Genomic DNA, 27,570 nt, shown 5'->3' with positions numbered 1-27,570 from the left:
TCTTGTCTTTGAACTGGACGCCCCAGCCCCATGACTCTGGAGTCTTTTCAATAAGACGCCCAGTGTACCTCGGCAGGGTGGCACTCACATCATCCCTGATATAAAACCACTGCGAGTGTCATCCTTTGTTGGAGGTCACCAGACGCATGAACGGGTAACCCTTCGACCGGGTATGGCACAGATGAATGCTGGCACATCCCATCGGCACGCTCACATCCTTCCCCCTAACCTTCCTCTTCAACAAACTAATGGTAAAGAAATACCACCACAGATCGAAATGGGGATCGATCCCTAGGAAACCCTCGCACAAGGCAACAAACGCCACGATGTGTTGAACCCCATTGGGAGTTAGATGCTGCAGCTCCATCTCATAATAATCCAGTAGCCCCCGAAGGAATCTATGCGTGGGTACTGCAAATCCCCACTCATGGAAGATGGCGAAAGAGATGACATACCCTTCGGGCGGCGCCGGCTCACCCTCATCACCAAGTAGCAGCCACTCCTGGACGGCGGACAGTGGGCGGAGAAGGCCACAGCGAATGAGGCCCTCCAAACGCCGTGAGGTGATGCTAGATCTGCCCCACAACTCCATTAAAGAAATTGGGGAGAAAGGTGGGTGTGAGCTCGACGGCAGCTACAGGGCAGGCGCAAGCTTGACGGCGGCTACAACACGAATGCAAGCCGATCGACGGTGGTGGTGCGGGCGCAGGAGGCTAGGGCGATTGGTGGCGGATGTTTCAGAACGCAAAGGCAAGGGAGCGAAATACGAAACCTTGGGGGCGAACCCCGTGGTTTTCTAGGGGCGACGGACGCGAGAAGGGCAACCGTCTGCCTCGATCTCCAGGCCTACCACGCGCACCACCCCGTCACGTCGTGGGACACGCGCCCGCAATCCCTATCCTCTCACCCCAAAAATCACGGTGGATGGTTCACCTTCCCCAGGTGAATCCAGACTCTCTACCCACCTGGGAAACGCAAGCCACGAAGACCTTTTTTCTATTTGGCCCACCTAGGGCCCAGAAGCTCGGTGGCCAGCCCAACTGAGGAAGGGTTCGCGAACGATCCGAAATCAAGGGCGCAAGTATTATTGGGATCTCGGACCACGGTCAAGCACCAGTTAGGTCAGCCCTGAATGAGTTCCCCACGAATGGGATACCATGACCCCCTCAGAAAAACATCCAGTTGATGAAAAACTAAGTCCTTTAGCCTTACCTGCGAAGGGTCCGATACAACCCCCCGGGTGACTCTACTCGAATCACCCGGGGGCTCAGGGGCTACACCCATCGGGTGCGCTTGCGTGCACCCTCTGGCAAAGTAACTCCGACGAAATCAAAAAACACCCTCCAGGCGGTTCTACTCGAATCACCTAGAGGCTCAGGGGCTACTGTCGGGGACCTAATACCGGGGTACCCCAGAAGGTGGAACCAATAACCATCGAACGTTAAAAACTTCTGAACGGATAAGGGCGCCATTACGTCCCTTGTTCGAATGATAGGAGTTTGGTTCTGCCTCGCCTGACACCTATGAGATAGCTCTGCCTCGCCCAAGGGCTTAGGGCTAGTCTCCGTCTCGCCCGATGCCTTTGGGGTGGGCTCGGTCTCGCCCAAGGGCCAAGGAATAGACTCCGCCTCGCCCGACGCCTTTGAAGATAGCTCTACCTTGCTCGAGGGCTCAGGGCTAGTCTCCATCTCACCCAACGCCTTTGGGACAGGCTCGGTCTCGCCCGAGGGCTGAGGGATAGACTCTGCCTCGCCTGACCTCGGAGGGGTGGGCTCGGTCTCGCCCAAGAGATAAGGACTAGTCTCTGTTTCACCCGACGGCTAGAAACGAGCCTCGCCCTGCTCGATATCTAAAGATTGGTTTCATCTTACCTGATAACTTCTCCCCGTTCCCTCATGATGATGGGTACAGGGCAAGACAAGACATTCGGGTCAACCATGGCTCCAAGGACCATACCCTATGCCCTAGCAGGAAAAGTACTGCTAGGAAACGATGGGACAGGTGCTTTAGACCCTTCCAGGCGCCACAGAGCCTGAAAGGTATTATAGGTGCATGCTCCTCGCCCTATAGAGTTGTAGGCGCCGCCTTCAGCTCTAGGACACAGAACCCGACGAAGATATACGACAACCGCTATGCTCTAGAAAAGGATTTGATATCTCCACGAATGATGGATTTTCTGTCACCACGCTATGGACCCAGGGGAGTGGAGCCCGCTTCCCGACCCCTCAGGTCCACCAAGTTAGGAGACCTTGCCCACGGCGCTACTCCGGACCCCGACCCCGCGTCCCTCCGACGAAGACTCATAGAAACTAGAAGGCGTGCGGAGCAAGGCTGGGGAGGCTCATAAGTCAAACCACCGTGCTGCAACCCATACCCTGCGCAGGGCAGCATTCTATAACCAACCTGACATTCTATAGAGGCATTGACAGTATTGTAGGCGCTTATCTTCCTTCGCACTCATCAGAATGAAGAACCAGGTCGCGTAGACATGAGCCACAAGACTAGGTAAAGCCCTCATCCTTGTAAAGCTAGCCCCTTCATCTATAAAAGGGATACGCTTCCCCATCAAAAGGACGGACTTTTGACCAAAAAACACAAGACACACACATACAGTCAAGCTGCTACAAAGCTCTTGGCCTCCTTTCAACCCTTCCATCAGAGACTTGGGACCAGTCCCTCTCTCGATCGTTTGTACCCCTACTACAAACCGTTCACGGTGCTAATAACACGAGCAGCAACAAACTGGACGTAGGGACATTCGGCCTAAACCAGTATAAATCTTGTGTCCTTTAGGGCACCATCTGAGCCTAACACGCATTACTATAAATTTATTTGCCGGTGCTTGTACGAAACACCGACAACACGTTTTGGGGCTGGATTTGGACTGCAACACTGCACCAACTTGCGACGGCCGCCACGACCTCATCCGGACTCCGTTTTGGGAGTTCAAGTACTCCATGGAATCCTTATGAAGTCTATTTTCATACGGATTTGGACTCATGTCTATATCTTGCCTGAGGCGTCCGTAATGATCAAATTACTACCAAGAGGTTTTTCTGTCAAAGGTGCTGCGTCGCCTTATTTTGTCCCGATGGGCCTTCTATCAAGTCGGGTCCAATAAGGACGTGTTCTAGGATTGGAGCATGACACCAAGACCCCCTGGTCGTCCTCTTAGGTATTAATAAGGATTAGAGCCACCACAAACATATTGGGTTTTGTTTTGTTGAAAGTTTAGCCATTGCTACTTTCTTGTAGACGCGTGTGTTGATTAGACCATTCATTCTACTTGATTTAGAACCCCAACTTTATGAGTTCAGATTAGTTTTTCACCTCCATATTTGCAATTGAGTTGCTTGTTCTACTTGTTCCTCGATTGCTTGTAGGAATTACTCTAGTGGTTTGGTAGATCGTGCTCCACAAGATCACGACGGCCATTAGAGGTGGTGTATCGGTTGCTAAGGCGCAACATCCTTGGATGGTTGTAGTCAGGCCGTGAACGTCGTCTCCATCCCCAAATCGAGTTATCCACCTTCTCTCATCGAAAGATCGGAATTCACCCTAGCGGGTTCATACCAGTTGGTAATCAGAGCAAGGTTTATCGGTGAGAGACTTCAAATCCTTCGTTGTTTTTAATTTTTCCTATAGTACACAAAAGCCAAAAAAATAGTAGATTAGTTTACCCATAATTCTATAAACCCTTTGAGCCTTTGCTAGCACTACTTAGTTAGGGCTTGTTGAGTTTTTGGTTGCATCAGTTGTGTCGAGTTGCTGGTCTTAGTGTCTATTCCTTTAGAGTTTTGAGTTTTATCATATTTTGGTCACCACGAGATCCACCATCACCATATACATCTTTGCTTCGTTTTTGCCACCATGGATCCATATGATATCCGATTTGAGAGTTTAAATACAATTTGGAAAGATAAAATTGTCTTCTTTCCAATGCATCTGACCTTTAAGAAAAAATCGTTCTGAGTGCTCCATAATCTTCCTAGAGATTTCTGCATCTGCTATAATAACAAGAGTTGTTAAATCTGAATTCGAAGGGGCTATGTGCAATAGCCTTATTGTTTGGGTTGTCATAGTACCAAAGAAAATATTTAGGGCTCTACAAAAAAAGAAGAAGAAAAAGACAAGAGAAGGAGAAGAAAGAAGGGGTTGAATCTGTTATTTTCTTCGTGCTGTGCTAGTTGCTCTTTTTCAGTGACTACCTTTGTGCCTAGGCTCACGTCTCTAGCATGGTTTAGCCTAGGACCAACACAGTACCGTTGTTGAACGATTATTCAGTTTGCTTTTGTGACTAACGTGGTGCTAGTACTTCCTTGCTTCTGCCCACCTATAGCTCCACATATTTCGACTATAACTTGACATGTGTTGTTGTTGCGGCACCGATACACTTCATTCCACTGTTGCAGACTTGTTGGTTGCCGTCACCTCCTGTTTGGCTTGGTAAGAACTTGTAAGGGCTTGTTTTAACAAGTTGAGTTTGAGAGAATTACAACCGACACATCCTAGTAGTTGATAGGAGGATACATATTATTTTTGTGTTTCTTGTTTTCTACTAATCATGGCAGGTGATACGGAGATTTTTGAGCTGTTGAAACTAGACCCTCATATTCAGAATGTCATTCAACACTTGCCATTATATGATGGTAAGTTTGATCCTCTAGCTTACATTGATTGGGAGCTAAAAGTAGATAATGAATTTGATGAGCATGACCTATCCAAGAAACAAAAGATTTGTATTGCCTCTAATGTTTTGATTGATTATGCTTTGCTAGAATGGAAACACATTTGTAGGCACAACAAAGTTCTAGAATCTTGGAAAGACTTTAAATTTCTTTTTAGATATGTGTTCGTTCCTGCATATTATGCTGATTATTTGCTTGCAAAATTAGACAACTTGAAGCAAGATAGTAGGACTGTAAAAGAATACTACCATAATTTTAAGATTTGCATCATGTTTGGTGATTAGATGAAAGCATGGAAGATGTTATGAGTAGGTTCATGAGAGGGCTCAATTCTGAAATTCGAACCTTGTTAATTAGTAAATCATACATACATATTGGTCAATTGTTTTGTCTTGCTCTCAATGCTGAAAAGGAGAGTCTATTATCTTTGAATATTTGCAAGAATGATGTGACCCATAATATCCAAAATTTATCCACTCTGCATGCTAATGAAGAGCAACAAATAGTGGAACCCACTGCTGATTTTCCTTTATCACAAAAATGAATTACTTGTTGTTCTTTATGATAAAGAGAACTTATGTGCTGATGATTCTTTTACTCCTATGCCACAAGTAGCGAATAAGTGTGATACTTTTGGCTTGGAACCATACAAATGTGCTGAAGAAAAGATTTTTCATCCTATTACTTGTGCACAAGATGAATTGAATCTGTTGTCCTCTTTAAATACTTTAGGTTATATTGAATTTGATATTTTATGTAATCTAAATTCTCCAAAAGAGAAACTTAAATTTGATTCTGGTTTGCCAAGTTTTAGTCAATGTTCACTTCATGCAATTGGCAAATACGACAACAAAGGAGAATATTTGGTGCATAAAGTTTATATTTGCTATAATCTGAAATGTCCTTATGGGCTACAATACCATGAACGAATAGGGGACTGCACTAACACTATCTTGCAAAGTTTTCCTAATTTTTCCCATATGCAACAGGGTAATCCTAAAGAAAGGGAGCATTGCTGGTTGTGGTCGTGCAGCATAGCCATCGCTCTATGTTCCAACATCAAAGCAAGCACTTTTGAATGCCATTGGAGCAAGTTGAGGATGACTTGCAGCCAAGAAGGGGAGAATGATGAGGACATCACATGCCTGGATACAACCACATTAGCAACTTTTGATTCACAGGTGAAACAATCCTTTACCATGATTGTATTTGATACATTTGATGAATTGATGCTGCACCATGATGTGTGTTCATTGTCATTTTCAGAAATACATACATGGATCAAAAGGAGTGTTAAAGACACACGGAAGATATGGAGGACCAAAGAAGTTGATTAGAGAGGGGTCAGAGGATGCACGAATGCACTATTGTCATGATTTGTTGCAGACAATAAGAGCACGACATACTCTAGCAAAGCCACAAAATTACAAAACACGTCTGCAGATCGTCTTGTAGATTGCCAAAGGTGTTACATGCTTCAATTAACCAAAAATAATGATTTTGCCAGTTGGGCTCACTTCAATTAAACATATCAGAACCCACCAGATCAGGATGCATGGGAACCTGGAGCTGGGAGGCGAAGTCAACTAGATGTTCGCCCCTCCACCGGCAACTTACAGGCTACTTAATCCATCTCACGATCTGGATCAGATGCTAATCTTGACGCCCTTTTGTCCGTGCAGCGAGCTTGCCGGCCATAACACAGACATGACAGCCTCGTAATTAAGCTCAATGGGCAATGCAGTTCTTGTTAGTTGGCTTTGGTTGCAGCGCTTGAGAATGCAGTTGGTCACACATGAGTATGATTCTCCCTGTCTGCTGGTTCAGCTCTGCAGTTGCATCCACCTCCTTCGCTATATAAAGAAGGAAGGCGAAGCCCCGAAGACACCATTGCAGCAGCTTGCCTTTGATCTTTCTCCTTTTCCACTCCCAGAAGTTTCAGTGTTCCACAGCTTTCTCAAATTTCAAGGATGGCGTGCCATCAGTTAGTATGCCTTCAAGCCTTCGCTCCAGCGAGGCCGATGTTGAGGAACAGATTCTGAGCCTGAAAGCAGCCATCTCTCTGCCTTCAGCGACCATCAAAACCCTGGTTGATGGTCTGACCGTCTGAGCAAGCTCTGGAGCATCTACAACCGCATCGACACGCTCACGTGCTTGCCCAGCAGCCAGAGGAAGGCAGTGGAGGAGGAGCTCGAGCGCTCCGTTGTCCTGCTTGACCTCTGCAGCGCGATGCAAGAGAGCTTTGTGGAACTCAAGGCCAGAGTCCAGGAGATGCAGTTGGCTCTCAAAAGAGGAGACCACACAGTCTTCAGACCAAGATTCAGTGCTATGCGCGCTCAGCCAAGAAGGCACAGAAGCTTTTCAAGAAGGTCAATAAGAAAACTGCCTCTAACATCCAAGGATGCAGGGTGATCAACCTGGTTGCTGAAGCGAGGGAGATTGCCGTGTCAATCCTCGAATCGACATTGCATCTCCTGTCGAAGCAAATTGCGATGCCAAGTTCTGGCAAGTGGTCACTTGTCTCCAAGTCGTTCCAAAAGAAGAGAATCGTGTGCGAGGCGGAGCAGTTGCAAGGGTTGGAGCTGGACATTGTTGGTCTTGAGAGCGGAGTAGGGACTTTGTTCAGGACGTTGGTCCAGAGCAGAGTTTCTCTTCTGAATACTCTAAGCTTGTAGACAGATCACACAATTCTGGGCCCTGTGATTAGCATCCGCCTTTTAGAGGATTTGCTGATCATCCAAACAATTTTGTGTGTGTATATGTATGAGAGAAAATGTACAGAAAATTACTCAACTGAGAGACAAATTTTGGTCCATTTCCTGTTGCTAGCTGGTGTCTCTCTTGTGATTAATTTTATGGTTTGCATACTTGCCTATGATGCCTTTATTATATTTTACATCTCGCAAAGGCCAGCGAAACAAGAACTGTGGCCAATATCATTTGAACTGTTATGCAAATACACGTTCTCCTGTGTTCAACATGAGTATGAGAAAAACTGAGCTGGCTAGAATATTCTTCACATGAGATGTGCCTCAACAGCAAGCACAGGGTCCTTACACAGTGGATCTTGATCTCCCTAGCTAAAACATGCCAACTCCAAACAATTAGAGTTTCTCTCGTAATACCACGACTTGTTTCCAAGAAACAAATAAGTTAGCAATTACCATTGTGTGTTGAATCCTATGAAAGTACTAGAAACCCAGATTGTCCAGTTCAGGGTGGTTTTTCCACTGAACCTTGATCTTGGGCCTGCCATGCAGCTTGCACAATCACCAAAACTTTGGCTTTATCAACCTCAATACCCTCTGGAACCAGGAAATGACACTTCTCCCAATTGGGTATCAAATCAGCTTCAAGACAACGCTGTAGAATAATCTCAAGATTGGCCAAACAGTCATCAAAATTCTGTCCCGTCCATAGACAGTGAAATCATCCAAGAAGACCTCCATACAACAAGGACTTAACCACAGAAGAAAATGAAGTTAAGGATAATCTTCAGCCATATACTAGGCAGAAGATGAAACCAACAAGATGTGCATTAAAGATCCAGAATAAGTCAAACACAGCTCTTTCCTAAATAATTATAACTAAACCTTGGATTATGACCCGTCGTTGATAAGACTAGTAGTTATATTGCAGAAATCGGAACTGAGAAAGCCTGCACAGTGGGCAGCCACTAATGAGCATGAGTTGCAGTTCCACCGCCCACCTAAACCACAAAATGAGATGCTTAAATTACACTCTAGGGGGCACAATACCAGCACGAGCTGCAGCATAAGCATCTACAAGGCCAGGAACAGAGCCCATGTGACAGTCGATGAACTTCGATTTGAAAGTCTCCTCTCCAATTACAGCTAATGTGAAAAAGCTTGTATTGCTATTCAGCAATCCCTTTTCCAGCAGAACCTTCATGACATAATGTCGGGGCACTAACCGCTTCTCAAGGCTCATTGCAAACAGGACAGGCCTTTCCACAATGTACCATGGCTCCATCGCAGCCTCATTGACTAGGAACTCAATCTTGCGGAGAAGAAGTTCTTCAAATAGTCCTAATATTTGTGGCATCTTGGACACTGCAGTGGAAACCTCAGACGCAGAACAACCAAGAGTCCTCTTAAAGAACTCAAGCTTGGCAGCAACCTTCTCTTTGGAAATATCGGCAACTGCGGACACCGCGTGCCTAAACATCCGCGAAGTGGTAGGCACCCCCAAGTTCTTCTGCCAGTAGCAAAACCTCCTTCACACGTTCCCAGTTGAAGGTAAGCACCCACGGGTTTTCTAAACATAGCTTAGCAATATCTCCAACACCCCACTGACGAAGCAAAGCTATGTTAGGCTTTACCCTCTCAAGGCTCGCCGTGAGGAGGCCCTGGTTCCTGTTTGTGGCGACCAGGACCTGCTCAAAGGAGCCGTAGAAGGAGATGAAGAACTCAAGCCTGGGAATGACGTCGCAGTGGCGGAGAGCACCTGAGCCGACCAGGAGGAATCTAGCAATCTGGGGAGTGGAAAGGCCGACGCGGTCCCGGAGAGCAAGAAGGCGGGGAGCGATGTTCTTCACGGAAGCCCGGAGGAGCAGCGGGTCCGCAGAGACGGCGGCGGCGATGTCGGTGCGGGAGAGCAGAGCGAGGATGGCATCGGGATTGGACGCGGAGATGAGGCGACAGTAGAAGAGCTCCTATAATGGTTTCTCGGATATTTTGGATAATTCGTGGAACGCCTTCTTGGACAGCTCGCGGGCTTGGGCTGGGGCGAGGCCGCAGGACGCGACGAGGTAGTCCTCGAGGGAGAAGGGCGCGGGGAGGATGGCGGTGGAGGTGGAGGTGGAGAGGAGGCACGCGCGGCAGTGGATGGGGGAGGGTAGCGGGGAGGCGGTGCGGAGTAGAGGGAGGAGGCGATTTCGAAGGCGCATCATGGCGACGGCGGAGGTTCGGCCGCTAGCTGCGGAGGGAAGGCGCTTAGGCCGTCGGCGTCGGGCTATGCGCCGATGCGCGTTGTCAGGTTGTTCGGCGACCGGCGGCGATGTGGGCGAGTGGGGGAGAGACGCTGAGCTGCCCAAGAAGCCCGTATCGTCCGCTTGCTGGGCTACGTGCACATTCTGCTCAAAAAAAAAAAAGAAACAAAATGTGCACATGAATTGGGTCGTATCTAGGGATGAAAACGGTATGGATATTTTTCGATCGTATTCAAAACCGAATCCGTTTAGAGGGGTTGAGATCTGTCTATATCCGAGTTTAGATATCCAACATTCGATACCGTATCCGTATCCGAATACTTAAATCATATATTTATGATGTCGATATCTAATCGTATCATATCCGACATAGTTTACACTATCTGTATTCGAATCCGAATCCGGACAGAAATATAAAAACAAATATAATATCAGTGATATCCGCCTATCTGTTTTCATCCCTATCGTATCAACTGGGACACTGGGTCATCAAAATCTTTCTTTTCTCTTTAGCTTCACTGGTTTCGGCTTCTGATGACACTACAGCCCTATTAAAACCCTGCCAAAGTGAGCGTTATTATACATTAAGCTTTTGTGAATGTTCGTTAATAATGCTGCTTGTTTGGAAGTTTCCATACGAGGCAGCAGCCTTCTGAAATTGAGTAGCACCTTGTTTAATGTTCAAACTATACATGTGCGAGCAGACGCAGGCTCTTCAATGTCCACACCGTGAAACTAAGGCCAGTCTCAATGGAGTTTCATGGGGGGTTTCATGCACAATTAATAAGGTGCCACGTCAGTTTTTGCATGAAACTGGGAGGAGAGAGAAGAGATTCGTTTCATGGCCATGAAACTTATCCGCACTGTTTCCAAAACTTTGGAAACGCCGTGAAACCTGCACTGAGGCCCTTCCTTCGTTTCATCGCGACTTTTCTTCTCCGGGACCACGCGGGGAAGAGAGGGATGATAGGGATAGGTGGGGACCCGTGAATAGTAAAATAAGGGATGAAACCGTGCCATGAAACTTTGCACTGTGGGAGAGACCCGTTTCATATCAAAGTTTCACGTGTTGGAAACTGTGAGGTGAAACTCTCCATTGAGACTGGCCTAATAGCTGGATCAGATAATCAATCATGTATAAAGAATCAAACATTTGTGCAGGAGAATTCCCAAGTTGCATTAAATACGATAATCAGAGACACAAACATCAATCATCTTCTCACAATGAATCCGAATGCAAGGGTACCATCGGAATTCAGGACACGATTACAGATAGGTACATGATGACGTAGAATTTGCACGGGACAGAGGCCAAACTTCCATCAGGCCTCTTTCAGCCTTCCACACTACCCGTCACTATAAGGCCTGGTTTAGATTGCAAGTTTTTTCACTCTCTCTTCATCACATCAAATCTTTGAACACATGCATGGAGTATTAAATGTAGATTAAAAAATAACTAATTACATAGTTTGATTGTAAATTACGAGACGAATCTTTTGAGCCTAGTTAGACCATAATTGGACAATAATTGTCAAATACAAACGAAAGTGCTATAGTGCCAAATCCTGATTCCTAATCTCAGTCTAAACCAGGCCTAAGCCTAAAAAATCCGAATTAGGTTGACGACAGTCTGGCGCCAAGCAGCAATGATAGATCCTTCAACACACTGCAAGAATCAGAATCATCTTACTTTCTGAGCAGGTCTTGCAGCTGCCACGTGCGAAGCGGCATCTTCCCTGTGACATCCGGTGGCTGCTGCTAGGGCATGTCCTCTCCAGGAAGGCAGGAAGCACGACGATGCCCTTCTCCCTGAGGGACGATGGCTCGTTGTAGCACTCCTTCCAGAGCGAGTCGACCACCTGCAGCTCCTCGCGAGCAGCATGGAGATCGTCGACTCAAGAATCCAGAGGACGTCTTTTAGCCCTGGTTTAGTTCCCAACTTTGGCACTATGTAAAAAGAAGATTTTCCGTCACATCAAGCTTGTGGTACATGCATGAAATACTAAAAGTAGACGAAATTAAAAACTAATTGCACAGTTTGGTTGTACTTTGCGGGACGAACATTTTGAGCCTAATTAGTCACCGGTTGGATAATTATTACCAAATACAAATAAAATACTACAGTAGGGAATCTGGCACTATGCAAACTTTGCACATCCAAATTCCGGCCAACTAAACGCACCCTTAGTTTGTCTTGGACAGGTAGAGCGTTACCAGATGTCTTGTCCTGTGCCAACTCAAGGAGACCGCTTAGCGCAGCTCCATGAACTAAGGAATCGTTATTGGATGCGTGGTCTCATCAGCTTTGGAAGATCAAACTCTGTAGCAACACTCCTGCCTGCCGTGTTGTGCAGCAGCCAGAGCTTTCCTGGAACGATACAACAGAATTATGTCATTCACATTGCAGCTGAACAATTATGCCAGCAGAAAAAGTTTCAGCCAAAACAACAGGTTGAAATTTAAGCAAAATAGAATACTACAGCTAAATAAAATGACCTTCACACCAACACTACCATTAGCACAGAAATTTCAATATCACATGAACTATCCCAATGGGGTAGTATGACTTCGTCGGTATGCAACCCCTTGTTCATAGGGCCCATTAGGATTCTAGGTATAATTTTGGTACCCAGAGCGGCAGAGCCCCATACAGACTCCGCTTACCCCAAGTCTCCTGCCTATGACACAAGGTTTAAGATAAATAACCCAATTGTAAACATTTCATGCAGAATTCAGGGAATACGGTTATCATATGACATACCAAAGTCTGGCATCACAGGAGCCAAGAGCATTCTTCAACCCAGCGAAGCCATTTCCCAAACAAAATGTAGAAATTCCAGGTCATTATGACGAATCAGAGCTGCAAAAAAATTGTAAAAAAAATTGTTAGCATAAGCAACAGAAGCTACTGTGTGCAAATTAACTGTAAAAATCTTGCAAAGGATTATACTCCGTATGATGCTGAATGATAATTACAAGACATGGTTCTGAAAGCTGTGCATTTGTACTTGGATCCGATTTGAAGTTTTTCAGCAGTGGCTCGAGTCCATTGGATTTCATGTCAAGTTGATGACTCTTGGGATTATTTTGCACAACTGTACTCTCAACTTCTGCCGACATTGCTCAGTTGGCAGTTGCAGCATTTGAATTTTTCAAGTAACCAAGTAGAGGCCCACCGATAGAATGTAGATCCGTTTGAATAATTGCATATGCATTAGGAGTCATTCACAGTAACCACCAGAATAAGCATTTACAAGGAAGTCTTAATTACAACCATGAATCATACCATTTGCCATGTCAATGGATTCAACATGCTCTTGTAGCTCAACCAATATACCTGAAAACAGAGCCGAGTAAACTACTATTCCAGAGCCAACAACCCCTAGAACTTAAGGGTGAGAAATATCTATGTCCATCAAGTCAAATTGTAAGGATACACAACAAAAATAACATTGGAAGCTTTGGTTCACAAATAGAAAAGTGACAACACATAAACACCACAATAATGAATCTCTCATATGACCATCAGCTACCAATTTCTTTTGCAACGAAAGATATAACTGCTAAGTGCCTCCAATGCTATATTTGCATCCTACAGAAATCGTTTGCCAGATCAATTAACAGCCTAGACTACTACAAACATATAGCTTCCCTGTTTAGTGTTTATTGTGTTTCCACACCATGCTATGATCCTACCATACCATGCTATACAAACTAAGAGTTGCATGCATGCCAACACGTTAAATTATGTCCTAGTCAGATTAGAAGTGTCAATAATCTTTACCAATTAGGCAATTACTGAGCAAATCAACATAAACAACAATTGACTGAGGAAGTATCGGAATGCCCCAAGCAATACCTTCAACGTTCTATAGGGTCACACCCTGAGACTGCAAGACATCTTATTGAGTTTTCATCACCAGAGTGATATCCTTCATAATCTTCACAGCATCATTGTGTTAGCTTGCATGGCCTCCATGAAACATTTTTTTTGTCTTCCATGCTGTAGAACCAAATTTTTTTTTGAAATTAATAAAACAAACGTTTGATCCACGTCACTAAAATTAAGTACGATAATTTTGTTATCAGATGATAAACCTACTAGCCACACAAATTAGATAAAGGAGGTTAAATCTCATCACCTGTCTGCTTTCAAACACGGTAAGATAGCAAAAATTGAGCATATTTAGTCTGACTCCTAAGGTCTACAGTTTTTTTCCCCAACAAAACGAGTACAAAAGGACAGGAGAAATGTTGCAGAGTAATACAGCAAAACCTAAGCAAATGAACTGACGAACATGGAGGAGTAATTAAGGTTTTGACACAGGACAAGAGCAGAGGGAAGAAGCAAGGGATCTAGATGTGACAGGAGCAGACCTGAGAGCGTGCGGTGGGTTGGTGTTGTCGCTGTTGGCAAGGCTGCACTTCAACAGGTCGTTCCAGTAGAGGGGGAGTGGGGTCCTTTGTCATCCCCCTTCTCTTGCTGGGCAGCGATGAGGCGAGAGATGAATAGTAGGGTTCTGCAAGATTTAAATACTTCTCAGCCATGACAAATGGCGATAAGCTGTTTTAATAGATTTAACGAGTCTTGTTTTGTTGAGTTGCCACTAACCCATTCACAAATCATGATGGACCACAACGCATTTTGATGAAGACGTCTTTACGCGGACGTGGAGGCTGAGGCTAACAGCCGGCGTGTAGCGTTGGGGCTGCTCTAAATTGCCATGATTTGTAGCAGACAACAGGAACACAACATGCATAAGCAAAGCCACAAAATTATAGAACACGTCTGTAGATCATCTTGAGTTTGACAAATATTCCAGTCACATTTAATAAATAATAGCTATCCTTTTTTTTAGGATAATCACTATCCAAGTGAGGGGGCAATTTGCAAACTGGCCGTGGCCCAATTGAGTGCACACATTTCACCGTCGGGGCGCTCCCCCTCCGATCGCCGGCGGCGGCTTCCGCTGCCCCTGTTCCGGATGGAGAGCCAATTTAGCGCCAGCATCTCCACCGCCGGCGCCCGGCGGGTCACCACCATGGTCACCAAGTAGCGAGGGCAACGGCAGGACGGCCCCCAAGGACCAAGGTCGCCGCCGCCCCCGCCGAAATTGTGGGGGGTGGGACTCTCGGTTGCCGCAACGATCTGGTCAGCCCCACCTTCCGCTTCTTCCCCTCTTCTTCCATTACACTTTTCTCTCCAATTTTTTTAATCCATGGCAAGCGTGTGCATCATCTTAGTTACACGCTCGAGCGGATCCGTTGCTGCTGCCACTAATTGCGACATGACAGCGCGATAGCAAGCTGAATCATCTGATGATGACTGAGGATACTTCGATGCAAGCGGGCACGCAAAGCAGAACCCACCGGATTGGAATGCTTTGGGAGCCTGGAGCTGAGGCCACCCTCCGGCAACTTGCAGACCAATTAATCATCTCACGATCTGGATCGGATGCTAATCTCGACGCCCTTCGCCCGTGCAGGCGAGATTGCCAGCCATAATGCAGACATGACAGCCTTGTAATCAAAGCTCAATGCGTGATGAGATTCTTGGCTTCGGTTGCAGCGTCTGAGCACGCAGTTGGTCACACCACACATGAGAATGATTCTCCTTGTCTGCTGGTTGAGCCCTGCTGTTGCTTCAGCCTCTCTCGCTATATAAACAAGGAATCCAAAGCCGGGAAGAGACACCATTGTAGCAGCTTGCCTTTGATCTTGTCCTCTCTTCCATCTCCAGTAGCTTCACACCTTTCATCAATTCCAAGGATGGCATACCACCAGAGATCTGCGAGCGTGCCTTCAAGTCCTCGATCCAGCAAGACCGATGTTGAGGAACAGCTGCAATGCCTGAAGGCAGCCGTCTCATTGCCTTCAGCGACCATTGAAACCATGGTCGATGGTTTGATCAAGCTCGGGAGCATCTACAACTGCATCGACGCGCTCACATGCTTGCCGAGCAGCCAGAGGAATGCAGTGGAGGAGGAGCTCGAGCGCTCCCTCATACTGCTAGACCTCTGCAGCGCCGTCCAAGAGTGCTTCGTGGAGCTCAAGGCCACTGTCCAGGAGATGCAGTTGGCTCTCAAAAGAGGAGACGACGCGGCTCTGCAGACCAAGATTCAGTGCTATGCGCGCTTGGTCAAGAAGGCGCAGAAGCTGTTCAAGAAGGTCAACAAGAAGACTGCTTCTGACATCAAAGGATGCAGGGTTATCAGCCTGGTTGCTGAAGCGAGGGAGATTGCTGTGTCAATCCTCGAATCGACATTGCATCTCTTGTCGAAGCAGATCACGATGCCAAGTTCTAGCAAGTGGTCACTTGTCTCCAAGTCGTTCCAAAAGAAGAGAGTCCTGTGTGAGGCGGAGCGATTGCAAGGGTTGGAGTTGGACATTGTTGATCTTGAGAGCAGAGTTGGGACACTGTTCAGGACATTGATCCAGAGCAGAGTGTCCCTTCTGAATACTCTTAGCTTGTAGACAGATCATACAACAACTCTGACCCCCTGCGATTAGCATCCGCCTTTTAGAGGATTTGCTGATCATACAAACAATTTTGTATGTACAGATATAGTCAGAAACTGTACAGAAAATTACTCACATGAGAGGCAAAGTTTTTGCTCAAATTCCTGTTGGCAGTTGGTCTCTCTCTGGTGGCTAATTTTACTGTGTGTGTTCTTGTCTGTGATTCCTTTTTTTTTTTACATCATGCAAAGGCCAGCGAAACAATAACTAAGGTCAACATCATCTGAGTTGTTATTGAAATATGGTTTTCACATTATGAGAAAATGAGTTGGCCATAATATTCCTGTTCACATGAGATGTGCCTCAACAGCAAACCCAAAATCCTTGTACAGTGGTTCTTGCTCTCCCTAGCTAAGACATGCCAACTCCAAACCATGTGAATTTGTCTCCTACCACGATTTGTTTCCAAGAAACCAATAATTTAGCATTTACTGTTGAGTGAAATCCTGTACAACTGCACAGTTGATATTAATATGGGGCCTTCTCTTTGTATACACCTTTATATTTTTTATTAACATATATAATCAGTAGGGGGTTTACCCCTCCAGTTTCCTCCAGAAAAAAAAACATGGATCTCTTATGGTTGTATTGTATTTGGAAGGACTTTGTGCCATCTACTTCTGCTCTATGTATGAGTATAATTAGGCTATACACTCATAATTTTACCACCAAAATGAATTTGTTAGATCTTTTTGTCCTTTTTATTATTAATATGAATATATGATTCCTTCTAGCTTCTTATGATCTTTTTTTCGGAGCGTTGATCTTCAGAGTGAACCCTCAAAGGATGAATCTTCAGAGTGAACCCAAGGGTAAGAGAGATTCAGTAATTTCATCAAGATTTAACTTGAATGATGCATAGCAATTCATAAAAATAAGTGTTCAGCAACCAGGTGACTTGCATGACAGCAACACTTACACTGCTGTGTCCATTAGAGAAGGGTTACAGTATGCACGAATGCACTATTGTTATGATTTGTTGCAGACAACAGGAGCAGGACATGCTCTAGCAAAGCCACAAAATTACAAACACGTCTGCAGATCGTCTTGTACAATGCTTTTGAGGCGCCGCGCCCCCTTCACAACGCCTAGGCGTTTGTGGCGGATGCCTAGGTGACGCCATACACACATTGTAAGGCGTTGTAAGCTAGAATTTTATATGCTAGTGCAGCACATACATACCTCGTTTGTTGCCAATTCTTGAGCCCATGTTCCTTTATTTCCTTTGTTGCCATATAGCAGAGAGTATACAATATCCAGGTTCAGAGCAGAGCACGAGGAGGCAGAGCAGAGAGTATACAATATTCAGACTTCGGAGCAGTACAAGCAGAGCAGACAACAGAGCACGAGATTTGAAAAAGGGCCCAACGGAAGACAAGCAGAGCAGACAGCAGACAAGCAGATAGCAGAGTGGAGGTGGGGGCATACCAGGCGGAAGGGCCTGACGGAGGCGCAGTCAAGCAGAGATGCAGGGGCGGAAGGGCCCGACAGGCTCCACGGCAGGGGCAGACGGCCAGGCGGAAGGGCTCGACAGGCTCCACGGCAGGGGCGGACGGCGAAGCGGAGATGCAGGGCCGGCTCCGCGGCAGGGGCGGCCGGCCGGTGGACACGAGCAGAGACCGCGCCCAGCGGAGGTCGAGGTCCGTCCGTCGCCTTCTCTCTTCCCCTCTCCTCGCCCGCACTCGCGGTGAATGACTCGCACGGTCGATTTCCTGCGCCTCCTACTTTTCCCGCGGGCGCGCGGTCGATTTCCCGCAAGGCCACGCTCCTTTTGGCGCCCTTCCCCTACGACCGGCATCCGGCGTCCGTGGCGCGGTTGTAGGCGTCCGCCCGACGCCATTCGCGCCTAGGCGACGCCTAACCCTATGAGGCGGACGCCATACACGCTGAGGTCGTGGCGATCCCGACGCCCAGGTCCTCGACCACGCCTTGTCGCCTAGGCGACGCCTCAAAAACATTGGTCTCGTAGATTGCCAAAGGTGCTACACGCGTCAATTAAACAAAAAAAAAAGAATATGCCAGCGATGCTCACTTCAATTAAACATATCAGAACCCACCAGATCGGAATGCATGGGAACCTGGAGCTGGGAGGCGAAGTCAACTAGATGTTCGCCCCTCCACCGGCAACTTGCAGGCTAATTGATCCATCTTACAATCTGGATCAGATGCTCATCACGACGCCCTTCCGTCCGTGCAGGCGAGCTTGCCGGCCATAGCATAGACATGACAGCCTCGTAATCAAGCTCAATGTACAATGCAGTTCTTATTAGTTGGCTTCGGTTGCAGCGCATAAGCACGCAGTTGGTCACACATGAGAATGATTCTCCCTGTCTGCTGGTTCAGCTCTGCAGTTGCATCCACCTCCTTCACTATATAAACAAGGAAGCTGAAGCCCGGAACACCCCATTGCAGCAGCTTGCCTTTGATCTTTCTTCTTTCCCACCCCCAGAAGTTTCAGTGTTTAACAGCTTTCACCAATTCCAAAGATGGCGTACCACCTGAGATCTGCCAGCATGCCTTCAAGCCCTTGCTCCAGCGAGAACGATGTTGCGGAACAGATTCTGAGCCTGAAAGCAGCCATCTCTCTGCCTTCAGCGACCATCGAAACCATGGTGGATGGTCTGAGCAAGCTCGGGAGCATCTACATCCACATAGATGCGCTCACATGCGTGCCCAGCAGCCAGAGGAAGGCAGTTGAGGAGGAGCTCGAGCGCTCCCTCATCCTGCTCGACCTCTGCAGCGTCGTGCAAGAGAGCTTCGTGGAGCTCAAGGCCAGTGTCCTGGAGATGCAGTTGGCTCTCAAAAGAGGACACGACGCGGCTCTCCAGACCAGGGTTCAGTGCTATGCGCGCTTGGTCAAGAAGGCACAAAAGCAGTTTAAGAAGGTCAACAAGAAGACTGCTTCTGACATCGAAGGATGCAGGGTTATCAGCCTGGTTGCTGAAGCGAGGGAGATTGCTGTGTCAATCCTCGAATCGACATTGCATCTCTTGTCGAAGCAGATTGCGATGCCAAGTTCTAGCAAGTGGTCACTTGTCTCCAAGTCGTTCCAAAAGAAAAGAGTCCTGTGCGAGGCGGAGCAATTGCAAGGGTTGGAGCTGGACATTGTTGATCTTGAGAGCAGAGTTGGGACACTGTTCAGGACATTGATCCAGAGCAGAGTGTCCCTTCTGAATACTCTTAGCTTGTAGACAGATCATACAACAACTCTGACCCCCTGCGATTAGCATCCGCCTTTTAGAGGATTTGCTGATCATACAAACAATTTTGTTTGTACATATATATGAGAGAAAATGTACAGAAAAATACTCAAATGAGAGGCAAAGTTTTTGGTCAATTTCCTGTTGGCAGTTGGTCTCTGTCTCTTGTGGCTAACTTTATGGTGTGCATCCTTGCCAGTCATTCCTTTTTTTGTTTTGCATTATGCAAAGGTCAGCGAAACTAGAACTAAGGTGAACATCATTTGAGCTGTTAGGGAAATACACGTGTTTTGGTATTCAACATTAGCATGAGAAAATGAGTTGGCCATAATATTCCTGTTCACATGAGATGTGCCTTAACAGCAAACCCAAGATCCTTTTACAGTGGATCTTGCTCTCCCTAGCTAAGACATGCCAACTCCAAACAATGAGAATTTATCTCCTACCACGATTCGTTTCCAAAAAACCAATAATTTAGCATTTACTGTTGAGTGGAATTGTTATGGGGCTGGAGGATTGAGAGGGAGAGAGCGCTCAGGGAGAGGCGGCTGCTACAGTACCCGTGGGCACTGTTTACACGAGGGTGGCTGGAGGCTTGGCCGGGGGCCTTGCCCACGGTCGAGCAAGAGGGAAAGGATTTTCTTCTTAATTCTTGTTTGATTAGATTGATACATCTCCTCTCCTTATATAGAGATGTTTACTTGACTCCCAAGCCAGGCTTACTTGACCCTTAAGTAAACGACCATTATCTCTAATTAACCATAACACTAATGGACTATACAGCCAACCCAAGCCCAATAGGCCCCTGACGTACTCTAACACTACACCCCACCTGGACATGTAGCTCGTCCTCGAGCTGCAACCTAACACACTACATCTTGACTTATTTTATTATTCTCAACCTAAAATAGACTGGGACTCTTTATTTTTGACTCCTGAACATAAGGTGGACACCATCCGCTCGCAAAACCTGCATGTGTACAGCCTCCTGGATCCCATAGACACCATGTAGACAAAAGGGGTGCATGTGTATGGCCACCTGGAAGTGGTCGCAACAGCGACCAGCGGAGGTGCCCTCGCGGCCAGTGGCGCCTTCTCCCCGCCAGACGGCTGCTGGTCTGCACCGCACAGAGAAGAGCGGAGGACTTTCGATGGAGAACGAGGTGGAGGGATGTGCCTCCCCAACCGTATGTGGCGAACTCCAACTTGTAAAACTTGGGCGGCGGCCGAGGGCGCCGCGCCCGTGCTGTCCAGCGAGGGCGATGCGGCGGAGAGCGTCGGCATCAGGCTGCCGCCGTGGAACAAGGGGCCGTCCACCCCACCGTTGAGGACGCCCAGAGCCAGGGCGCCATGACAACCCCGGTGGTCAGGAGCGGCGGTAGGTGCGGCTGGGTACTGGGCGCCGTGTAGATGGGTTTCGACGAACCGGCGATCCAAGCCGGAAGCGGTGACGGTGACGACGGGAACCTGATCTGCTGAATGGGGACGCCCTGGGACCGCATCAAGTGGAGGGGCACCCCCGTCCCGCTGGTACCCTCCTGTTTCCTAAAAAACATGGATCTCTTAAGTAGTTGTATTGTATTTCCTAGGAAACTGTGCCATCTACTTCTACCCTATGTATATGAGTATAATTTGGCTATACACTCATAATTTGACCCACCAAAATGAATTGCTAGATCTTTCTGTCCTCTCTCTTATTAGTTATTAATATGTTTCTTTCTATTTTCTTTTTTTCAGAGCATGGATCTTCAAAGTGACTGCAAAGGTAAGAAAATTTGAGTAATTTCATCAAGATTTCACTTGAATGATACATAACAAATTCATCTAAAGTGTTTATCAACCAGATTGACACCAACACTGCTAAGTAAACAATATACGTGATTTGAGGATGCACGAATGCGCTAGACTGAATTGTCATGATTTGTTGTGGAGAACAGGAGCACAATATGCACAAAGCCACCAAATTACAATGCATGTCAGTAGATCATCTTGAGATTGCCAAAGATGCTACACGCTACAATTAAACAAAAAAAAGAACATGCCAGTGATGCTGCATGAGGATTCACCAGAACCAGGCAACAGTTTAGCAGGCGTGAACAATGAGGTCAACTGCTGCCTCCACCACTCTACCAGCATCGTAACAGCTCTTCATCTCGCATTGCATAGCTTGCTCACTGATGCATAGCATAGCTTGCTCGATCTTTGCAACACCATGCAGGAGAGCTTTGGAGAACTCAAGATGAGCATCATGGACATGCAGATGGCTCTCAAGAGAGGAGACGATGCAGCTGTGCAAGTCATGATCCAGTCCTACATCAGATTGGTGAAGAAAGCACAGAAACAATTCAAGAAGATCAGCAAGAAGTCCATTGCAGCCGATCAGGAAAACTGCAGGGTCATCAAGCTATTGTCTGAAGCCAGAGAGGTTGCGGTCTCCATGCTAGAAACATCGTCACATCTCTTGGCGGTGCCGAGTCCTAGCAAGTGGTCTCTTGTCTCAAAGACATTCCAGAAGAGGAGAGTTGTGAGTGAGGAGCAATTGCAGGAGTTAGAGTTGTACATTGTTGATGAGAGCGAAGTTGCGGCTTTGTTCAGGAAATTGATCCAGAGCAGAGTCTGAATAGTGTTAGTTTATAGATAGATCATACAAAGTCTGACAGCCTGTGATCAGCATCCACCTTTTAGAGGATCTGCTGATCATCAATTTTTTTATGTAAATATGAGAGAAACTATCTAGAAAGAAATTTAATCCACAAAGCAAAGTTTTGGTCCATCTGATGTTGTCATTTTTTGTGATCTCTTCCTTAATTTTCCTTAAACTTACCATGGATGACAGGCAAAGAGTTAAACAGTCACCAGAAACTGGGAGCTTCATTAGAAGAATGATCGGGTCAGAGCTAATTTATCTAAAAGTTAGTAGTTCATGTTTGTATTTGAAAATTGCAGATGAGATGGACACTGTTAGTATTCACATGGGATGTGGCTCAACAACAGGCACAAGATCCTTGTAAACTGGATCTTGCTCTCAACAACTAATAACATGCCAGTTTCAGGAAGATGGAATAACACGCAGGGAATATGACAGTAACCAGCACTAGAGTAAGCTGCCATGCTGATTCTTGTTGCCAATACTCGGAACATGATGATGCGATTCAGTTAGACCCAACGCATAATAAATTTGCACAGTATGTGGAGCAGTATCAGAAATGACAATTCAGATTCTAAATGTTGTAAGTAGAGCAGGCAGGCCAAGCATGCCAGCAATGCTTGCGCACGAGCGCACGAAGAATCATGAATTGCGAAGTCAACTGTTCCTTCCGTCTCTTTCACTCTGGATGCAAGACTACTCACCGATCTCACAATCTCAATAAGAGATTAAAGTACACACTCGTGCAGATAAGTTTGCCGCCTCTGACCTAGACATCACATGTGGATCATAAGCTCCAGTGCAGTTAGAGATGCTTGTCATGGAGATGGCTGGTTTCGTTGCAGAAGGCCAGAAGCAGTGCATGACACAGCATTATCAGTTTGATTCTTGTTGTCTGCAAGGTCATTAGGTCAGCAACGTCACTTCTTCGGCTTGTATCGTTATATATAGAGGTAAAACCATAGCCAAGAACATATCGTTGAAGCAGCTTCTCTTCTATGTCCTCTTCCATTTCTAGGGAAAACAAAGCAGTACAGTTTCTACTACATCACATGCCTGGATACAACCATATTAGCAACTTTTGATTCACAGGTGAAACAATCCTTTACCATGATTGTATTTGATACATTTGATGAATTGATGCTGCACCATGATGTGTGTTCATTATCATTTTCAGAAATACATACATGGATCAAAAGGAGTGTTAAAGACACACGGAAGGCATGGAGGACAAAGAAGTTGATTGGGGGCCAAGTACAAGTATTCCCAACGTCCTCCACCAGGACACCACGTCACTTTTGGCCCAAGGAAAGAAAGAGATCAAATCCAACACGTTTTGGGGCTGGATTTGGACTGCAACATTGCACCAACTTACGACGGCCGCCACGACCTCATCCGGACTCCGTTTTGGGAGTTCAAGTACTCCATGGAATCCTTATGAAGTCTATTTTCATACGGATTTGGACTCATGTCTATATCTTGCCTGAGGCGTCCGCAATGATCAAATTACTACCGAGAGGTTTTTCTGTTAAAGGTGTTGTGTCGCCTTATTTTGTCCCGATGGGCCTTCTACCAAGTCGGGTCCAATAAGGACGTGTTCTAGGGTTGGAGCATGACACCAAGACCCCCCTGGTCGTCCTCTTAGGTATTAATAAGGATTAGAGCTACCACAAATAGATTGGATTTTGTTTTGTTCAAAGTTTAGCCATTGCTACTTCCTTGTAGACGCGTGTGTTGACTAGACCATCCGTTCTACTTGATTCAGAACCCCAACTTTGTGAGTTCAGATTGGTTTTTCACCTCCATATTTGCAATTGAGTTGCTTGTTTTATTTGTTCTTGCTTGTTCCTCGATTGCTTGCAGGAATTATCCTAGTGGTTTGGTTGATCGTGCTCCACAAGATCACGACGACCATTAGAGGTGGTGTATCGGTTGCTAAGGCGCAGCATCCTTGGATGGTTGTAGTCGGGCCGTAAACGTCATCTCCATCCCCAAATCGAGTTATCCACCTTCTCTCATCGAAAGATCGGGATTCACCCTAGCGGGTTCATACCACATAGACAGTAAGCAGGCCTGTTGGACTTGTACGCGCAGGCCCGGAAAGTGGCGTCCGGATGGACGGACGCCCGATGAATTATCAGTACAATTCATGTTTGTATTTGAAAATAATAAAAGATGAGACGGCCACAGGCCACTGTTAATATGCACATGGAATGTGGCTCAACAACAGGCATAGGATCCTTGTAAAGTGAATTTTAATCTGCTCTAACTTATAATGTGCCGGCTTAAGCCATGAACATGAGATTTGCGCAGTTGAGCTCACAATTCATAAGTGTTCACAAGTCAAATTAATGGTGAATAACACAAAGGCCAGAAATGACAGCAACCGGCACTAGGGTATAAGCTGCCATGCATGCTTACTCATGCAAAAGATAATCATGTATTTAAATATCATCTTGAGATTGTTCAAAACTCACACTCACATTCTTAAAGCTGTGAACACGGGTTGCACAAAGTAAATTACACTTTAGCTGATCCTGATGCAACAAGGCACCGGTTTCCTATAAATCCACACAAGACAGACACGCACGCAAGTTGTTTTCTTAGAGCTGTTATAACTGCTTCCAGCTGGAGAACGAGCTCTGGCTCGGTTGGCAAGTGGTGCAGGTGAGCACGCTGCCCGCCCGTGTTCGAAGCCTGGCTTCGACGCCGGTGTCTCACCTGGGAACGGTAGTTCCCTAAGTAATTTCAGGTGCCTCTCGCGTAGATGTACCATAATGGTGAAGTGACGTGCCCGCCACGCTCGGAGTCTGATGATCTTCGAGTACCTCTCAGCTGTGTTCGTTGTCTAGGTATAGTTGTAGATTTGTTCGTATACCGTATGTGTGAGGTGTGCGTGTGTGTGGTGGTGTGTGTCTGTATCCGAACAGATTCTACGACTGTACTTAATATAAGAGGCAAAAAAAAAAAAACTGCTTCCAGCTCAATGTTTTCCTGTAGATTTCCGGGACGGGACAGTACTTGGATAGCTCTCCGGGTGTGCCGAGTTCAAGGTGTCACGAAAGAAAACTGCAAACCTTTCCAAGCTGTACTGCTATGTATAATTTCTGGAATGGAAGACACAGAAGTGTGAACTTGTACCAAGTCCAAGCATATGTATTTCCTCCCACAAAATAATATTAAACAAAGTAAGCTTTTTATATATTATATAAAGAAAAGGTTTGACCATGTATTAAGCAAAGAAAGCTGACCTGCACTGAAAACTGAGAAGAAAAAACAGGAAAAGAAAGCAGACCTGTGCTGAAAACAAAAAACATGTCAAGAATGGGATTCAAACCCATGCCCTTTCGGACCAGTACCTGAAACTGGCGCCTTAGACCAACTCGGCCATCTTGACATATGCCTATAAGTCATAATGTTTATTGTTTTCAAGTAAAACTACCTATGTGTTGCAACAAAATATGCACTGCCTCATATGTGCTAATACATTTTAGAGTATAACTCTGTTATTTAGCTCGATACGTGCTATACTAACTCATACGAGTGTGACTCATGAGTTCAGATCACAGATGGGATAACAAACCAATTAGAACTCTAATATTGAATTTATCATGTACCACTATTCTTAGTAAAATAGGAGGAGTGGAGGGACACATAGACCGGGAGGAAGAGTGTGATGGATCAAAATTTAGAGAAATAAAATCTCTCCTTTTAGTATTAGGTGTAGTAGCAAATATGCACATGCTATTACGCCCTGTTTAAGTAAGGTTCCGTCCTTACCAACTTGAGAGTTTCTTGAATGTTTATGCCAATTAATGGTAAAATGTCGCTAGTTTAATGAATATAATAGTAATTCATATAGAATACTATTACTTGGGAAAGGAAAAAAAAAGAAAAGAAAAGCAAGCACCTTCGGACCGATGCGTTAGGAGGCTTCGATGAGTCCTAATGGCTGGCCTAACTAGTACTTTTCTTGGAGGATTAGTGAGCCTAATTAAGTAGAGAAGGCCCATTATTACATATGGCCGCCATGGAGCTTGCAGCCGGTTCACCCGTTTAGTACCAGCTCGCCTAACCAAGAAGCATGGCGGCGTAGACTCACTATATAAGGTGACACAGGGCTTCTAGCCAAATCATACCTTTCTCGGCCTTTTGGCTAAGATCAAGTGTAGTATCTGTTCTTATCAGTTTAATATCTGGTATGTGAGACATCGTCTCACAGTGATATTAAATTTATTTTTTATGGGGGAGGATCCACTATAGTAGCTTGCTACTAGGTTTCTCAAGTGTCGCCTAGCCGTTGCACTGTTGGCCAGGCCTGGCACACCCCAACCAATTCTAATTCTAAGTTTTAAAGTTAGCTTGGCTATAATTCAAATTTTCAGAGTTGATTAGCTAGATGTTTGTAGTTCTTGAACTGTGTTGCTCTGGATCAATCTACGTCTAAATGGTTGCAGTTGCAGCATTCTATGAGGTGTGATACAATGATTATTCAATGCGAATTAGACTGAACGGTGAAAGACTTTCAACAAGAATTCAGACTGCAGTTCATTCTCTTCACAGTTGTTATCGAAGCAGTGCCATATGGAGAGTGTTTCTACCTATGCCAAATGAAGCAGGCATGCAGTAGGAGGAGCTGAAGGACCAGATCATGCAAGACCCATCACAGTCTGAAGTGCCTTTTGCAATGAGCAGACAACACATGGCTCAATGCGGTAAAACCTAAAGTTCAATTCTCTACCATGAATACATTGATTAACTTCTCCATGATAGAAGTAATGTAATGTAAATCGGTATGTCAAACATAATATGTAATTACCTAGAAGGAAAAACAGTAGTAGAAAACATAAAGTAAAAAAGAAAAGTAAACGGCAAACATTGAAATGGCTCATGCAGGTAGGTAGGTAAAATAATATATAATTAACTTGTATAGTAGAGAAAACAGCAGTACAAAATAGAAAGTAAACAAAAGGAAACAAAAAAACCTCTCTAGCATGAACACATTGATTAACTTCTCCATGACATCAACACTGTAAATCGGCATCTCAAATATCCCCTCCGTCCTGTAATAGAAAAGATCAAAAGTTCAAAATCTATACATAAACACAAGGTATTATGTGTCCTCAATCCATTCTCTCCTCTGTCTTTTTTGTTAAGTATTGAGATCCCTTTTATACTTAGCGTCACCTAAGACAACCAGCATTAATTAAAGAAAATAACAACTCAACTACTCTCTCCATCCTGATTAGCGAGGGGCAAGGTGGTCTTTTGTTAGTCTTCTTATTTTAAAGTCGCTTGAATCCCTTATATTATAGGGCGGAGAGAGTATAAATCTATAATTATATAATATGGAAAAAAAAGTAGTAGAAAACATAAATAAAAAAGAATCAAAAAACATTACAATGGCTCGTCCAGGAGGTCAAATAATGTATAATTATCCAGTATTATAGTAGAGGAAACAGTAGTGCAAAACAAAAAAGTAAACAAAGGAAAAAATAATATATGATCGCATAGTAGAGAAAATAGGTATAAAACGCTTTTTAGTTAATATTATTGAGGACCTAG

General features: G+C 45.5%; 3 protein-coding genes, 2 non-coding genes and 3 pseudogenes across 7 annotated transcripts; 5 read left to right on the top strand and 3 right to left on the bottom strand.

Moving 5' to 3' along the window:
• The first annotated feature begins 6,387 nt into the window (after positions 1–6,387).
• LOC136472507 (uncharacterized) lies at positions 6,388–7,503 on the top strand (annotated as a pseudogene).
• A 920-nt stretch (positions 7,504–8,423) lies between these two features.
• Positions 8,424–9,741, bottom strand: LOC136472506 (uncharacterized; annotated as a pseudogene).
• Positions 9,742–11,325: 1,584 nt separating this feature from the next.
• LOC136469342 (hsp70 nucleotide exchange factor FES1-like) lies at positions 11,326–14,115 on the bottom strand (annotated as a pseudogene).
• A 310-nt stretch (positions 14,116–14,425) lies between these two features.
• LOC136472505 (uncharacterized) lies at positions 14,426–17,082 on the top strand. Of its 3 annotated transcripts, none has more exons than XR_010762369.1 (2): positions 14,426–14,791; positions 16,930–17,082. XR_010762369.1 is itself a non-coding variant. In XM_066470206.1 (2 exons), exon 2 carries the CDS (start codon positions 15,184–15,186, stop codon positions 16,111–16,113), a length of 930 nt encoding a protein of 309 aa, XP_066326303.1. In that variant the 5' UTR covers positions 14,430–14,791; positions 14,884–15,183; the 3' UTR covers positions 16,114–16,662. The 3 variants fall into 3 exon arrangements, 2 of the variants coding, with proteins under 2 accessions (XP_066326303.1, XP_066326305.1); XM_066470206.1 differs by lacking the exon at positions 16,930–17,082 and adding an exon at positions 14,884–16,662 and having other exon boundaries at positions 14,430–14,791; XM_066470208.1 differs by lacking the exons at positions 14,426–14,791; positions 16,930–17,082 and adding an exon at positions 15,308–16,662.
• A 1,562-nt stretch (positions 17,083–18,644) lies between these two features.
• LOC136472504 (uncharacterized) lies at positions 18,645–19,349 on the top strand. Its single transcript, XM_066470205.1, has one exon. It carries the CDS (start codon positions 18,645–18,647, stop codon positions 19,347–19,349), a length of 705 nt encoding a protein of 234 aa, XP_066326302.1.
• Positions 19,350–21,570: 2,221 nt separating this feature from the next.
• LOC136469341 (uncharacterized) lies at positions 21,571–21,978 on the top strand. The gene has a single exon (XM_066467567.1). The coding sequence runs from the start codon at positions 21,571–21,573 to the stop codon at positions 21,976–21,978; it is 408 nt and encodes a 135-aa protein (XP_066323664.1).
• Positions 21,979–25,321: 3,343 nt separating this feature from the next.
• TRNAL-CAG (transfer RNA leucine (anticodon CAG)) lies at positions 25,322–25,402 on the bottom strand. Its single transcript has one exon. It is a non-coding gene; the product is annotated as a tRNA-Leu (tRNA).
• Positions 25,403–26,140: 738 nt separating this feature from the next.
• Positions 26,141–26,337, top strand: LOC136478701 (U2 spliceosomal RNA). Its single transcript, XR_010764418.1, has one exon. It is a non-coding gene; the product is annotated as a U2 spliceosomal RNA (small nuclear RNA).
• Positions 26,338–27,570: the final 1,233 nt, after the last annotated feature.

Source organism: Miscanthus floridulus, chromosome 8, assembly GCF_019320115.1.
Source record: "Miscanthus floridulus cultivar M001 chromosome 8, ASM1932011v1, whole genome shotgun sequence".
In the NCBI taxonomy this organism is placed as follows: domain Eukaryota; kingdom Viridiplantae; phylum Streptophyta; class Magnoliopsida; order Poales; family Poaceae; genus Miscanthus; species Miscanthus floridulus.
Note: the sequence above shows the minus strand (reverse complement) of the source record. Positions and strands in the feature narration are given on the sequence as shown.

Excerpts from the sequence above, each read along its gene's own strand:
- LOC136469341 (XM_066467567.1), top strand. The coding sequence starts at position 21,571 with ATGCAGGAGAGCTTTGGAGAACTCAAGATGAGCATCATGGACATGCAG.
- LOC136472504 (XM_066470205.1), top strand. The coding sequence starts at position 18,645 with ATGGCGTACCACCTGAGATCTGCCAGCATGCCTTCAAGCCCTTGCTCC.
- LOC136472505 (XM_066470206.1), top strand. The coding sequence starts at position 15,184 with ATGAGATTCTTGGCTTCGGTTGCAGCGTCTGAGCACGCAGTTGGTCAC.